The sequence below is a fragment of the Melampsora larici-populina genome (assembly GCF_000204055.1).
Source record: "Melampsora larici-populina 98AG31 unplaced genomic scaffold MELLAscaffold_51, whole genome shotgun sequence".
NCBI classification, from domain to species: domain Eukaryota; kingdom Fungi; phylum Basidiomycota; class Pucciniomycetes; order Pucciniales; family Melampsoraceae; genus Melampsora; species Melampsora laricis-populina.
In genome coordinates this window covers 518,716-533,315 of record NW_006768815.1, presented here as the reverse complement: position 1 = coordinate 533,315, position 14,600 = coordinate 518,716, and the positions used below count along the sequence as shown (strand labels likewise).

The following is a 14,600-nucleotide window of genomic DNA, read 5'->3' as shown; positions in this document are numbered from 1 at the left end:
CAGTGTAGGAAAAATTGACGATGTAATTTTGAAATTATTAAATGCAGAGGACTGAACTGATCCCCACTGCTTTCAAAGATAGATAAAAGGTAAACAACTAAACACTTATAAGAAAGAAACCAAAGCATGAAAAAGGTATTGAATATGAACAAAAAAAATGAAACTATGCAAGTCCACAAGAGATAAAATTCGAAAAATCAAGTAAATGAGGACCATGCAAGAAGAAACAAAAACGTTAAGAGAAAGACAGCTTATTGCATAATGCAATCTTCATCAGATACAAGTTTGACGTCCATCATCACACAATCTGGATCAATTTGAACCATCTAAACCCCATCAATGATCATCTTATCATCATCAGCAACACCATCTTGGTGTTCCAAATCCATTCGATCCTCCTCCACAAGAATCGGAAGAAAAACATCTACCATTTCTACCTCTGGACAAACCGGATCTTTGGCCGTGTTTCGAAGTGAAGCTATCTTCTCTGCTGCTGCAACTACCCAGGCGATAGGTGTTGAAGTCATGACAGGAGGTGTAGGTCCCAGAGAGCTAGCATTTGATGGAGGTCTTGTTCCTGTGCGGGTTTGGCACGATGTCTGAGCTTGTGGAGGTCGGAGAAGTTGTTGAATTTGCTGGGCTTGTTGCGCTTGTTGCGCTTGATGTTGTTGGTCTTCTACTTGCTGGTGATAGAGCTGTCTTTGATGCTCTTCCTGTTGTTGTTGTTGAAGGATTTTCAGTTGGTGCTCTTGTTCTTGCTTAGCTTCATGCTGTCGTTTTTGCTCAGCTAGTACCTCTTGCTGTTGTTGTTGCAACAATTGCAGCTGCAACTGTTGTTCTTGTTGCTGTTCAACTTCCAGGTGTGTTGGAGTGTGATTTATGATCGGTTGGTCCTTGGATTTGACGTTTGTTTCATCTGACTCTTGCTTTGGTATGACTTGTGATAAATAAGCTGATGCTCCTTCTTCGAATTCCTTACGTCGATTTATAAGTGATATTCAAAGTTCAGAAAGGATTTCGAAAACACTCTTGGAATCGTTTTTGATAATTTTCGCGTGTCTCTCTCGCGTGCGGATCTCTCTTGACCACTTCTTGGATCTCTTCCTTTGACGATATTCTTGATACAACTCTTGATTGAAGTAAGGTTTGTGAATGATTTGTCGGGGAGTCAAGGTTTGAGATTTGTTGAGTTTCCTTCCTCTTGAACTGAACGGGTCGATGCTTCGCAAGAGTTTAAGATTTTGTTCATGGTTATAATAAACCGCGATTGTTTGTAGTTGACTTGGAGCGAAATCGGGTCGTTCCCTTTCAAGGTGACATTTGGCCACACATTTTGTCCATGTAGTTTTTCGAGACATTTCGGCTTGAGGAGCTGGTCGTAGTCGTAAAGTAGAAGTGGAAGACATGTTGATGATAGAAGGAAGTATAGAAAAGAATAAGACTGTGAAAAAAAATGCAGATGATCAGGATCGTCGGATTCCAATGGTTATAGGACAGTAGAAAGACAAGTGAAATAAAAACTTACAGAACAAGATAAAATCCACGTACCTGAACCGAAAGGTGAGCTTGGGTAGGAAAGTTGATGAAGATGTGTTGTTGATGAGACGAGGGCGACGAGCGATGATGATGGAGAAGATCTTCAAAGAAAGGATTCGAAGGTGTCCAAAGGTTTGATGATCTAAGATAAGACATCAAAGGAAATCGATAAACGAAGAACAAACAATTTGTGAGTGCTTATACTAAAGAACAATGGGAAATATAGTGTATCACCACTTGAGCGATAAAAAAATGTCTTGACTTACTTGAGGCGATTGAAAAGGTAAATGAGAATCAAGAAGCAGTGCTAGCTAAAATTGGTATGATAAGTTTGGAAAGTTATTTGAAGATGAGGCGATGAGGGACTTCAAAACTGTTGAGCAAAGTTATCCTATTCTTATACGATCATTCTCAAGAGAGTAAGGCACAAGTAAAGTAAATAGATGGCGAGTCTTGATCTCATGATCCAACTAACTCGTCAACTCAGATCACAATCTACCAAATGAATACAAGGCAGGTAAGGGCCATTATCAACGGTCAAGGAACGATTTGTCAAATCATGCCATGTTGAGGCAATCTGATGAAAGCGAAAAACGCTTGTTGTAAAAGTTAGGATGAGGAAAATGGACCTAATTCGTGCACGTTGACGGCCCAAACCATGCGGGTGTAGCCACACAAGAAAGACAACACATTGACATCGATAGGAATGCCAGGAAGAAGGTTAGATCTGATGAATGGCAGTCGAGAGAAGTTCATATGTGGAATGGGATTTTGAGTGTCACTTGGTCCTTGAATCTCAACATATTGAGAGCTGCACGAACTGTGGCGAGGATGATGCATGGTTTGATCATTAGAAAGTGATCAGTGCAACAATCTTGCAACCTTGAACACCGAAAAGAATTGCGTTGGAAAGTGTCAATGGTGATCCCGATTCAGGATTAGTTAATCGGGAAACATCTTGGTCAATGCTTGAAGTTGGCATTGCGAATAAACATTCTGCTAAAGCTTGAAAAGGTCGAGCTTTGGGTCTGGAGCTTTGCTAAAATTCTTCATTCCTGCATCTTCTTGCATGAGCTGTGATAAATTTAAGGCTGTGACCCGGCCCTGAGTGTGACGGAGCCTCACCGGAGCTCATCCCGGCCCAGATAAACTCGAGTACCTCTCAAAAAACTCTCAGGGCGGATCAAGAGTGGCTCTCAAACCTGCCCCGGTTTTCAAAAAACCCAGTTGACCCAGTTGTTTTTTGGCAGTAACTTTGTGCATCAAGTTGACATTTGTTGACAGCTCCCAGCCAAAAATTCAACTGGGGCAACCGGGTTTTTTGAAACTGGGTCAGGTTTGAGAGCCACTAAGGCTCAGAAGCAGGGCAAAAACACTCCATATAGGGGCGAAAACAATTGATGTCTCTGTATTTCAAGTTGATAGACATGTTTCTTAAGAAACCTGCAACTTAGAAAGTAAAAAAAAGTAGAAAGACTACTTGAAATGAAAAAGCTGAGACTTCACTTTGAATACTTGTGTATATAAAAAGCTATAGAACCTCTAAGAGCCTACTTAGAAATGAAGAACATTCTTGAAGGCACTCTAAAAATTAAAAGAATCTACTTCAATAAGACCTTATAGCATCAGAAAATGTTCTCTGATCAGAAGGCGCACACATGGCAGGAATCACAAGCATTGCCTTTGCCACAAGTGCCAGATTTTGCCAGTGGCGCCCTGGACTTTCTCAGTAAACAAGAGTTTTTCAGATCTCATCTTCTTGAGGTGCAGTGAGATACTCCTTGGTGTTGTGTTTAATTGAAACCATTTTGCAACACTTGATGTGAGGTTGAGGTTGGTCAAGGTTAAAATTTTCCTGAGGTTCAACAACCTTGATTTCAGGGTCAAAAGTGGGCTTGAATTTTGAGGCTTGATCAGTGGAGTAGGTGAATAGATCTTCTTCACCCAAACCAAGCAATTCCATTGTTTGGGCTGTGACTGTGGTGAGATTGATTCAAGGATCAAGAATGGCAGTGCATATGTACACCACATAAGGAATTTTATAAATCCTTCACTAAATTTCCTTATGGTATGTTTGAAGGTGCAAACAGAGGGAACTGGATACCACTGTTGTGGATCCAACTGAATTCTAAGACCAATTAACTTTAATTATATCATCTGGCCCCAAAGGATGCAAAGCAGAGATCAGTCAAATATTCCCTTGAGAGAATGGGTACAAATAACAAAGAGATTCCCTGAGGAGCCAGTTGTGTGGGCAATGAATTTGACATGGTATAATAAGCTGTTACTTTAGGTCTAAATATGTCGATATGTGTACTTATGTTTGTAATTTCTGTTATGATGTTCCGATAAAATTACACACCACTGTTGTCAGGGCTGACTCCTGATAATGTAAGATTTTCTTTATCATTGACACAATTGCAGCTTTGAGTGCCTAGCATGTATAATCAGCCCAGGCCTCTTAGAACACACAAGGATTTAACCAGTAACACATCAAACAGAGGAGAGAAAGTAATGATGAACTGACGAAATGAAAAGATAAAAATAAAAAACTTACATGTTCAAGCCAATGGACAAGCCATTGATAGCACCTGGAATTTATAGCCAAGCATAACAAGGGATAATGTTGGGTATATATGGGCTTCAATCATTTGGGTGACAGCAGCAAGAGGCAATAAAAACTGAACTAATTTTTTCATTTAAATACATCCAGCATGGCCAAGTTTAAAGCACTTGAGTGCTGGGTTGCAGTCAAATTTATACTGCAACATGACTCTAAGCTCAACAAATCAAGCAAGAAAAAGTGAGTTGAAGACCACCAGGTTGAGACCTTGTGAACAAGTCCAACCTTGCAAGCCAAAGTGGCACACCCAGTAATGGTGTTATCAAGTGAAGTCTTGAGCTGACTACTGTGTTTGATTTTTTTGTGGAACCCTTGGATTCTGGTGAGAATGATACTTATATCAGAGTTTGATGATAAGAAATGGAACATAAGACTGATTTTGTGGAATATGGATCAAGTGCATGAATCAGAGGGGGCTCCCTTTGATAGAAAACCACTGTCCTAGCCTTGGCAACACAATTGATGATGTGATCAACACATCTGTGGAGGTTTTGGATGATGTAAAATTGGGGGATCATGATGGCAAGCTTTTGACCCATGGTTGTGTTGTTGGACACATTATTGGCTGCAATACAATAAATTTGCTCAGAGATGTGAAAGGAATTGAGGATACTTTTGAGGAAGCCAGTGAGGTTGGCACTGGTGTGAGGTCCTTCAATTGGTTTCAATCCCAGAGTGATTCTGTGGAGTTCAAAGTCCTTGGAAATCCAGTGAACAGTGACACCAAGCATAGCAGTGTTGGAGGTAGAAGTCCATCCATCACACGTGATGGAGACATGAGAGACCAAAGAGAACATCTTGCTTATTTGAGCTTGAATTAATGAGAAGTGATCCAAGATTCCATCCAATATTGCAGTCTGTTTCAATAAAAGCAAGAAAGCCTGGGGTATGTTAATTTTGATGATCTCTCTGAACTCCTTTGTGTCAACACATGAGCCCAGGACCTCTCCATTGATAACCATACAGATTAGGGCCTCCTTGAGTTTGGCTCTGCTGAGGGGTTTTACCTAGAAAACCAAAACAAGAAAAAAAAGTAAGGAATCAAAATAAATTAATGAATCGCTGTTGGTAACGAGTTATTAACCTAGTGGAATGGGAGAAGTTGGTTATTTACATTACATGTTTGTTAGTAACTGACGGGTCGGATATCTATAATATTAACTTCCGTTCTATAGGTATGACATCATACCATTTGTCCATTACCTTTACCAACTTCCATCGCTTCTCCTTCATCGAAGTCTCAAACATTCGATCTCAGGTTTATCATCTAGCTCGTTATACATCTTAGTTCTAAATCAAAAAATTTTCTCGCAATAAAGGTACAAAATATATCAATCTTATCTAAAAAACCGTTCTAAAAAACCGTTTCATCTTAATAAACCGTTTTCATCTATTTTTAATAAATTTCAATGAGTGATGATGATAACTTCGATTACGAAGGTGCTAAAGTGGTGGCTGACAAGTTGGCAGCCCTGTCCTCCGGTTATGAATCGGGCGGAGGCTCCAATGCCAAGTCTATGGCAGAAATGCGATCGTTATTCTCCGAGATCGTCCCCTTTGTTACTCCGAATTGGTACCGACAATGGTCCAAGTTCGCATCAGATCTTATCGAATCTGATAAAGATAATGGTGGTCCTGTTCATATTAATGAAGGTCCAATTCCCACTAGTACTGTTAAATCGCAAGATGATCCAGTTTATGTTTTTGATCTCTCTTCTAATCCAACTTTTCCGGATGATATTGTTATTGATAAAGAGAAAGATAAAAGTAAAGAGATTAGTCGTCACGGAAGCAAGCGGCTTTCCCCTAGAGTGCATATCCTCACTCAAGAGGAGATTGACCTGGCTCAAATCGCTAGGAACTTGTTGGAAGAACAGTCTGGTGGAAAAAAGGATGCTTCTCAGCGCTCGAAATCAACACCTCCTCATGTCGAAAAAAGAGGAAACAAACATAAGAAACATCAGAATCATACAGATCTTGAATCTGACAGCTCCGACGACTCGGACGACATCAAAAATGCTAAGAAGACGAAAAGATTCGACTGGTCTTCCAGAGCAGAGTCTGGACCTAATTCAGAGGCTTCGTATACTCCGGGTGCCCTTAGATTTTCTAAAGCAAAGAGGGGTTATGCTTCTAGCATCTCTCTGGCAGTTAAAGGTTTGAATGCAAGTGTCAGACCTTCAGACTTTCCGAAAACTCTTACGAAAGATCTATTGGAGGGTGAATACATTGATTTACGGCGAATCAAAGGCGAGTATTTGGCTAAACAGAAAGGCTATCACTACACCAAATCAATAATATACCATGGAGTTCAGGAAAGTCAAGATGTAGAAAATTCTCAGCAATGCATGAGAGGTAGGAAAAATTTGAAAAAATATGGTTAAATCACTCTGTGAGTTGCTATCATTTTGCATATTTTTTCATATTTTTACCTTGAGTTTTGAAGATGTTACCTAGAAAAATGATTTTGTGGTGTATTTGGTCAGAAACTCAAATTTTGTCCAAAACTACCCAGGCTTGGGCAGAAACTTTTCAACAATCACAAATACAACAATTTTCTTTCTATCAGACTGGCCGTTGCACATTATGAAAGCCACTTACTGGATCTACAGTTTCCATTTGGATGCTAAAACCCTGGCAGAACAGATTTATAAGCTTTTCTAGCTTTGCTGTTGGGGACAGTGATTGCCGCACCTTTGTCATTTTTGGACACACACTACTCATTCTAATGTGTATCTGGTCAATTAAACACACAGCTTTCAGAATGGGCAGACATTCCAGATGTTGACACAAAATTGACAATTTTATTGGTCTCACAAGGTGAATGCCTCCATGACTGCCAGTTTTGGACATAAACTGAGTTTCTGACCTGATATACACTGCTGCCGTAAAAATATTTAAAAATATGCAAAATGATGGGCACACACAGGGGAATGCAACCCTTATTTTTCCATATTTTTTTGACCCCTTCTGCCTTGTGTACAATTTTCTATGTCTTTTTAATTTTCTAAACTCAGCGGTAAATTTGCAATCTGGTGTAGTGTATACAGCTCCTCTCATTGTGGATGGGCGCGATAAAAATCTTTCCCTCCAGAACAAAGCTTTGTCTGAAAAACTCCTCGACGCACAGGAATGGTTTTACTATTTTGACATTTTACAAAGAACTTATCAAGAAGCCTTTCCGAGTTGCTACGACGATTTTAAACAATACGCGGATTTTATCAAAGAACGGTTTATGTCTGATGGAAGGAAGGCCGATTGGATGTGTGTTGCAAATTTTGATGCAGCACTCCGTCGAAACTTTGCTTCAAAAGAATATCTTTCGTTTGGAGATTTTGATCATAAGTCATTATCAACTCTCTCATCTAATTATATGGCAGATGCGTACAAACCTCAAAATCGTCAGCCAGAAGCTTCGACGAGCGCTAGACCTTATCAGGGTCCAAACCGTCAGTTTTCTAATCAAAGAAGTCAATTCCATCAAAAACCCCAAAACTCTCCTCTGTTTTACGATCATAATTACAAATATAAGAGCGGTTTTGGCGTGGAAGACACCAGAGGCGTCAAAAAAGAAGCAGAAACGTATTGTTTTGCGTTCAATCTTGGTCATTGTTCTCTTGGCGATGCTTGCCCCAGACAACATAAATGTGTTGGTGTTCCTGTTTTGTTTTTCTCGTTCACTTTCTCTAGTGTGCGCTGCGCTGTATGGAGCTTGGGTTAGAAACTAATTATTTGTGTTATATTCCAGAATGTCAAAGGGTGTAGAAAAGACCACCCAGGTTGTAAGCATACCTGAAGGAGACAATAAATCTGTCTTTGGGTTGGTTTTCACCTAATTCGTTGTCTAGTAAAATCTTTCGTTTTAGAGTCTGACATATTAGTTCTTACAGGACGATAAAAGGGAAAGAAGAAATGATCATCGACAAGGACTCTTCGCATAAGTTCCTTCGCGGCTATATTTGGGACGGCATTAACGATAAGGGATGTTCGCCGGCTATAGAATCAAGCATATATGCAAGACCGTTCCCAGATGCTCCGTCACTCAAAGAAGATCTCGTCGCAGCTTACGCACTTCATCAATATCATTTCTTATTCAAAGTCAACACGCCAATTAATGTCGAAAAGTTAGGAACGTTATTGGTAAATCACCCAAACAGGCCCTTTGTAGACTCAACAATCAAAGGGTTACGTTTGGGATTTTGGCCGAGCTCTTCTTTACCGTCAGATGAAGTAATTGATGGCCCGAATCATGTATCGTGTGAAACTTACAAAGAGATTTTGGATGTTCAGTGTCAAGAAGAAATCGATAAAGGTCGTTTCTCCCAAGAATTTTCTACTCTTCTTCCAGGGATGAAAGTGATTCCTTTGCTAATGGTCTCAAAGAAGGATTCAGAAAAAATGAGAGTCTGTTTGAATATGAGCGCCGGGAATCCTTCTCCGAACGATCTAATCGATAAGGACAACATTGCAGTAACTTACGACACGTTGAGGAGCTTTGTTCCTTTTATAATCGACATGAACATGGAAGAAGAAGATCTAATGTTGTGGAAATCAGATGTCGAAGGAGCGTTCAGGATCATGCCTACTCACCTTCAATACCAGCTCCGTCAGATCATGCGGATTAAAGACAAGAAACGAGTCGACTACAATATGACATTTGGTTCGTCTGCGTCACCTCACATATGGTGTGGTTTCTTCTCGCTAGTTCTTTGGATCGCGGAATTTGTGTTTGGAATCAAGAAAATGGGTAACATGATGGATGATGTTTGGGGTATTTGTTCTGCAAAAGATTTCACTATGTTCAAAGGTCATCATATTCCGATTCCGCAAGCAAAGTTACTAAATGTGTTTGATATGCTAGGTATTCCATGGGTGTGGAAAAAACAGATTCACGGTCCAATCATCGAAATCATAGGCCATGTAGTGGATACAAAAGAAATGTCCATGTATCTTCACGTCGACAAGAAAGAAAAATTGTTCAGTAAAATTGAAGATTTCATTGCTAAACCGAAACATATTTTAAAAGAGTGGCAAGAATTGTTAGGTACAGCAACATGGGCTTGTACATCGATGCCGTGGGGTAGATATGCATTACAGAGCTTATACGAAAAGACCGCGGGGAAGTTCAAGAAATTTTTGGAGATTCCTTTGAATAAGGAAAATCAAGATGATTTACGTTGGCTGTTGAATTACTTCAAAAATGCGGATGGTGTTCGGTTTCTTAAGTCAACAAGATGGTGTCTTCAAGATGCAGACTCGGTCTATTTTACGGACGCTTGCATGTCGGGGATCGGTGTTTGGGAACCGGGTTCTCGTCTAGGCAGATACTCAGTTCTTCCTCCCCCAACTCGGAATATCTATTGGGCAGAGTTGTTAGGGGTAGTCTGTGCAATTGATTATGGCATAAGAGAAGGTTCAAAGAAAATTTTTGTTCATTCCGACTCGCAATTAGTTTGTGACCTTTTTAATTCTCATGCTCCAAATAAGATTGTGAACCTTTATTTCGTTACTGTGTGTCTCGATTGGTGGAGGCAGGTGCTGACGTGAAAGTTATGCACATATCAAAAGATTTTAATGCAAAAGCTGATAACTTGTCTCGTCAAAAGTTAGGAATCTCGGAAAAAGATTTGGAAGATCTTCGTCTTTGTATCGGTGCTGTTTCTGTTTCGTCATTTCAAATCAATCGTCATCTTGCTTCCGGTGGTTTAGAAGCAAACCTCTCTGTTAATAATTTTAGTACAGGGACTACATCATGGGTTGATCCAAAAAGGCGTCGTCTATGTTAAACATTACTTTAGATCAATTAAGAACGCTATCAAAAGAAGATCGTCGTTCAACAGTAGCAAAAACATCATTAGCAAAGTATAAATCAGGTTTTAGAAGTTTCGCAAGATGGTGTAAAAAATTTAATCAGCCGTTCATTCCTAATGTTGATAACTTATGTGATTATGTGTCTTATTCTTCTCGTGTTATGTCTCCCAGATTGGTCCAAGCGTATCTAGTAGGTATCACACACATGTTTAAATTAAACTTTCCTTCTATTCGTTGTGATTCAAGACATCAAGACGTCATCGATACAATGAAGCATTGTCTTAGCGAGTGTTCAAAACCGGTGGTTAGGAAGAAAGCTCTTTCAATTCATCAAATCGAGGAGGTCGTAAAAAAGTCATCTTCTTCTCACGACGACAAACTATTCTTAGCCATGTTGGGCATAGGTTTTGGGGGTTTGCATTGATTGGGAGAGCTAACCATTCCAGATTCCGCAAGTTTATTTGACGAAAGGAAAATCATTCTACGCTGCGCTCTACAATTCTCAGTTTGCAAAAAATTCGTCCAATATCATCTGCCTTATTCTAAAGGCGACAAGCGGTTTTTGGGTACTCCAGTAATCATCCAATACTTCGAAAACACCACAGCTTGTCCTATCCGTCTCATCAAATCTTATTTACGCTCCAGAGACACAATCTTCATTTCCTCACCTGAATTGTTCATCACCTCAAAAGGCCTCCATCCTACTCGCTCGTGGTTTCTCGAGCGTTTCCATTCCCATTTCGACAAATCTTTTTCAGGACATTCATTAAGGTCCGGTGGGGCGACGGCACTTGCTCAAGCAGGAGCTACGATGGACTTCATTAAGAGTGCCGGTCGTTGGTCCTCGGACGCATTCCTTATTTATGTTCGGGGTCATTGTGCCCTGCGGCTACCAGAAAATCAGAACCACGTGATTGGTCGGACTTCTCACGTTGGGTTTCAAGTTGCCTTCAAATAGTAAGTTTGGTTGTGTCGGTTAATGGCATTTTGCCTTCGTGTTTCTTTGTTTTCGGTCAACGCATTTTATGCTTTCGTTGGTTAATGGCGATAGCCTTTGCTTCTCTGGTTAATGGCTTTACGCCTAGTCAGTTGCAGTGCTGGCATCAGATGAAATATCTTTTCTTACCTGGTCTTATTGTATTTGGTATAATGAACACTGACAAATTTTTTGTCTCCTCTCCTACTTCACCACTCTCTTGGTACGCTGGTAGGTGGGCGGAGAGGGCGTGTTCTTTTTATTCAAGCAATTTTATACCCTTGGCTTAGGCCTTGGGCTTCGCACCAAATACATTCATTTTGGTATTTTGATACCAAACTTCCAGTAAGTTTAACGAGCCCATTTCTCGCTGTTGGTAACGAGTTATTAACCTAGTGGAATGGGAGAAGTTGGTTATTTACATTACATGTTTGTTAGTAACTGACGGGTCGGATATCTATAATATTAACTTCCGTTCTATAGGTATGACATCATACCATTTGTCCATTACCTTTACCAACTTCCATCGCTTCTCCTTCATCGAAGTCTCAAACATTCGATCTCAGGTTTATCATCTAGCTCGTTAAACATCTTAGTTCTAAATCAAAAATTTTTCTTCCCTCCCTCCCTTCCCTTAAAAAATTGTTTCTGGGGTAATAGGAGGAAGAGAAAGGTAGTCCATTTTCGTTAGTGGTTTTTTCTTATTTTTATCATTTTATCTTTTATTCTCCCTATTTTTTGTTTTACTATATTTTTCTTTGGTTAGTTTATATCTTTTTATCCTATGTTAGTAGTTGCAGTTATTATTTCCTCTGTGTGAGTCTTTGTTTAGTGTGTTTTTTAGTTAGTTTTAATTTGTTGGTTATGTTTCAGTCTGGTTTTTTAGTATTGTACAGTTAGTTTAGGCCGCTAGCCACCCCGTAGGGCGTGTTCTTTTTATTCAAGCAATTTTATACCCTTGGCTTAGGCCTTGGGCTTCGCACCAAATACATTCATTTTGGTATTTTGATACCAAACTTCCAGTAAGTTTAACGAGCCCATTTCATATAAAGAGACAAAATAAAATGACTAAATATAAGTACAAGTACAAAATTAAATGATAGACTATAAAAAAGATGAAACAAGTATAAGAAAGGAAAGACTAATGACTATAAAGATGAATGCAAGAGACAAAAAGGATGATACAATCAATAATTTAAAGATGATAAAACAAAAGACTAACAACTAAAAGATTAATGCAAGAGAATTGAAAAAGGATGATGAAACAATTATGGTTGGTGACAGCAAGAAATAAAACCCCAGACCAGATATATTTCAGTCTTCTAAAGGTTGAAAAAACAAGACTTGTGAAATGTGTTCTGCTGAGGGTGATTTTTGATAGCCCTCAACAAGACAACCTCAAGATTCTCTTGATCTGTTATGTAAATGATTTTTGCAACTTGTGGAACAATTTTTGAAAATATACCTGATTAAGTGGTTCTTGTTGTCACCAACCATATAAAAAGAAAGAGACCATAAGAGAATTCAAATCAGAATAAATGAAAGACTAACAGAATTTAAGAAGGCTGGTCAAACAAAGAATTTAAATCTGATGATAAGATCAGTTACAACTAGAAGATAAAATAATAAAGCAACTATAAAAAAGAAAAGAAATACAAGACAAAATGAATGACAAAGTGAAAAACAAGGAGATTACTAACCTTGGCAGGCCAACACAGAAGGCTGCCATAGTTGGCTGTTCAGTTTGAACTGGGGCTACAATATGATGTGTGCGGGATGAATGCTGAATGGTGGAAGTAGTACTGGGGTGTTTGTTGAGAGCAAGGGGTTTGCTTCAGACCCCAGGTGTCTTGGGACTGTCTTCTGAGATGTTGAAGCATCTTTGAATGCTTCTTGGCCTTGGCATACATTTCTCATCATGACATTGACTTCTTCCGGGACAAAGTATGTCTACACCCATAAAGAACAAACTGCAGTGGTTATATTGGACAAGACCTCAGAGATCAAATTGGAGGAAAAAAAATTGCAAGTTAGAAAGGTTTGTTGACTGTACCATGCAAAGTAAGCTGGTTGGAGATGCAGGGCATCTTGATATTTGATAATGGTATGTTGTGGTCCAAACCTGATCAGCAATGCTGTATTTTGATTATTGTGAGAGAGATTTGGCGGAAAAGAGTCAGCGCCCCAGCCGCCCGGGGCGATTTGTAACTCTCATCAAGTTAGGTTTAAATCCCCCTGGCACGTACGGTCCACTCTGTGAAAGCTGTTGGTCAGGACCGGGTGGACGGGTCCGGATCCGGATCACAGCCTAGACATCAGGCTAGGCTTGCTGTTTGCATGCTTCCTACGTCGATTTGGAGATGATGAGGGCAAGAAACCAATGCATGCCACATGTACTGGCGCGCCTATCCGGGGGTACGTTTGCATTGTGCAAGCTTTCTACAGGTAAGGGAATCAAGCCAACAACAACCACCTTAAACAAGCAGGTGAGTACCCAGGAGGGAGTTTCAGCCTAAGATGGTCCAGCCAAAGCCGGGGGTGACGGTCATGGTGGTGATGGTACGAAAGCAATTTTTTGAAGGATGCACTGCTGATAGCGGAAGTGCACGAGTCAATGATGTGCTCAAATGATCCTGTTATGAATTTGTTGCAAGCATGTTGTTTCTGTCTTTTTCTGTCCAATCATGATTCATAAGGATCATTTGGTTGGCCTGAACGTGCCCATGACTCGTTTGAGTTGGAGTTTTGTAAATGCATGAATCACAAACCAATTCAACGGCAATTAAATTCTTTTATCCAGAAGATTAAACTAATCTTCACTGCTTTCAAGAACTGATAAAAGGTAACCAAGTAGAATTTGAGAAATAAATGAGATGATGAGAAAAACATGACGAAAAAAATCCAAATATGCAAGCTGAAAACAAGTGAAACCCGAGAGATACAAAAAAACTTCAAGAAAAAACAAGATACAACTCCACAAGGAAATTAGGAAACAAGGAAGAATCTGTCAAATCATATCAAAGCCACAAGGAACTGGTTCAACTTGATCAAGGTAACAGTGCTCGGAGTAGCCTACAACTCATCAAATAGACTACCATCAAAAAAGGTGCAATACCCTTACGCTCTTGAGCCCAGTACCGCATCTCTTCCGAATCCTGAGACGATCGAATTTCAATTTCAAATTCGGCTTTCATCCCTTCATCGTCTTTTTGAACGACCTGCGATACATATGCTGCCTGTCGTTCCGTTACTTCCTTTTGTCGCTTTAATTGTGAAACTTTTAAGGCCGAAAGAACTTCAAACTCAGTCTTTTTGGCGTTCTCACATATTGATTCGCGTTTCTCTCGTTGTTTTCTCATTCGATGCATCCTTTTGGAGTTCCATCGTTGTCGAAATTCATCATGTCGTTGTTTAGTAAAATAACCAGGATAGATGAATTGTTGAGGTCTTGCGCCATACACTTCACATGACTTTGTTCCTTTGAGATGGGGTTGCACGTTTTGACTGTGTGCGCTTTGCTGTTCACGTTGATAATGAGCTTCGAGACCTTTCAATTGACTGCGAGCAAAGTCAATGGTTTCCCTTCGAAGATGGCAGTGAGCTAAACAATGTGTCCATGTGGCGGTTTGCGAGATCTCATCAACACCCATTGGA

The 14,600-nt window shown here is 39.8% G+C and overlaps 3 protein-coding genes across 3 annotated transcripts; all 3 read right to left on the bottom strand.

Moving 5' to 3' along the window:
- Positions 1-326: 326 nt before the first annotated feature.
- MELLADRAFT_111229 (uncharacterized protein) lies at positions 327-1,406 on the bottom strand (the record flags this gene model as incomplete). The annotated part of the gene is made up of 2 exons (XM_007415461.1): positions 327-974; positions 1,263-1,406. The coding sequence occupies 2 exons, from the start codon at positions 1,404-1,406 to the stop codon at positions 327-329; spliced, it is 792 nt and encodes a 263-aa protein (XP_007415523.1).
- Positions 1,407-2,145: 739 nt separating this feature from the next.
- Positions 2,146-2,376, bottom strand: MELLADRAFT_92685 (uncharacterized protein; the record flags this gene model as incomplete). Its single annotated transcript, XM_007415460.1, has 1 exon — positions 2,146-2,376. One exon carries the CDS (start codon positions 2,374-2,376, stop codon positions 2,146-2,148), a length of 231 nt encoding a protein of 76 aa, XP_007415522.1.
- Positions 2,377-13,993: 11,617 nt separating this feature from the next.
- On the bottom strand, positions 13,994-14,596 carry MELLADRAFT_111228 (uncharacterized protein; the record flags this gene model as incomplete). The annotated part of the gene is made up of 1 exon (XM_007415459.1): positions 13,994-14,596. The coding sequence occupies one exon, from the start codon at positions 14,594-14,596 to the stop codon at positions 13,994-13,996; it is 603 nt and encodes a 200-aa protein (XP_007415521.1).
- Between the last annotated feature and the right edge of the window lie 4 nt (positions 14,597-14,600).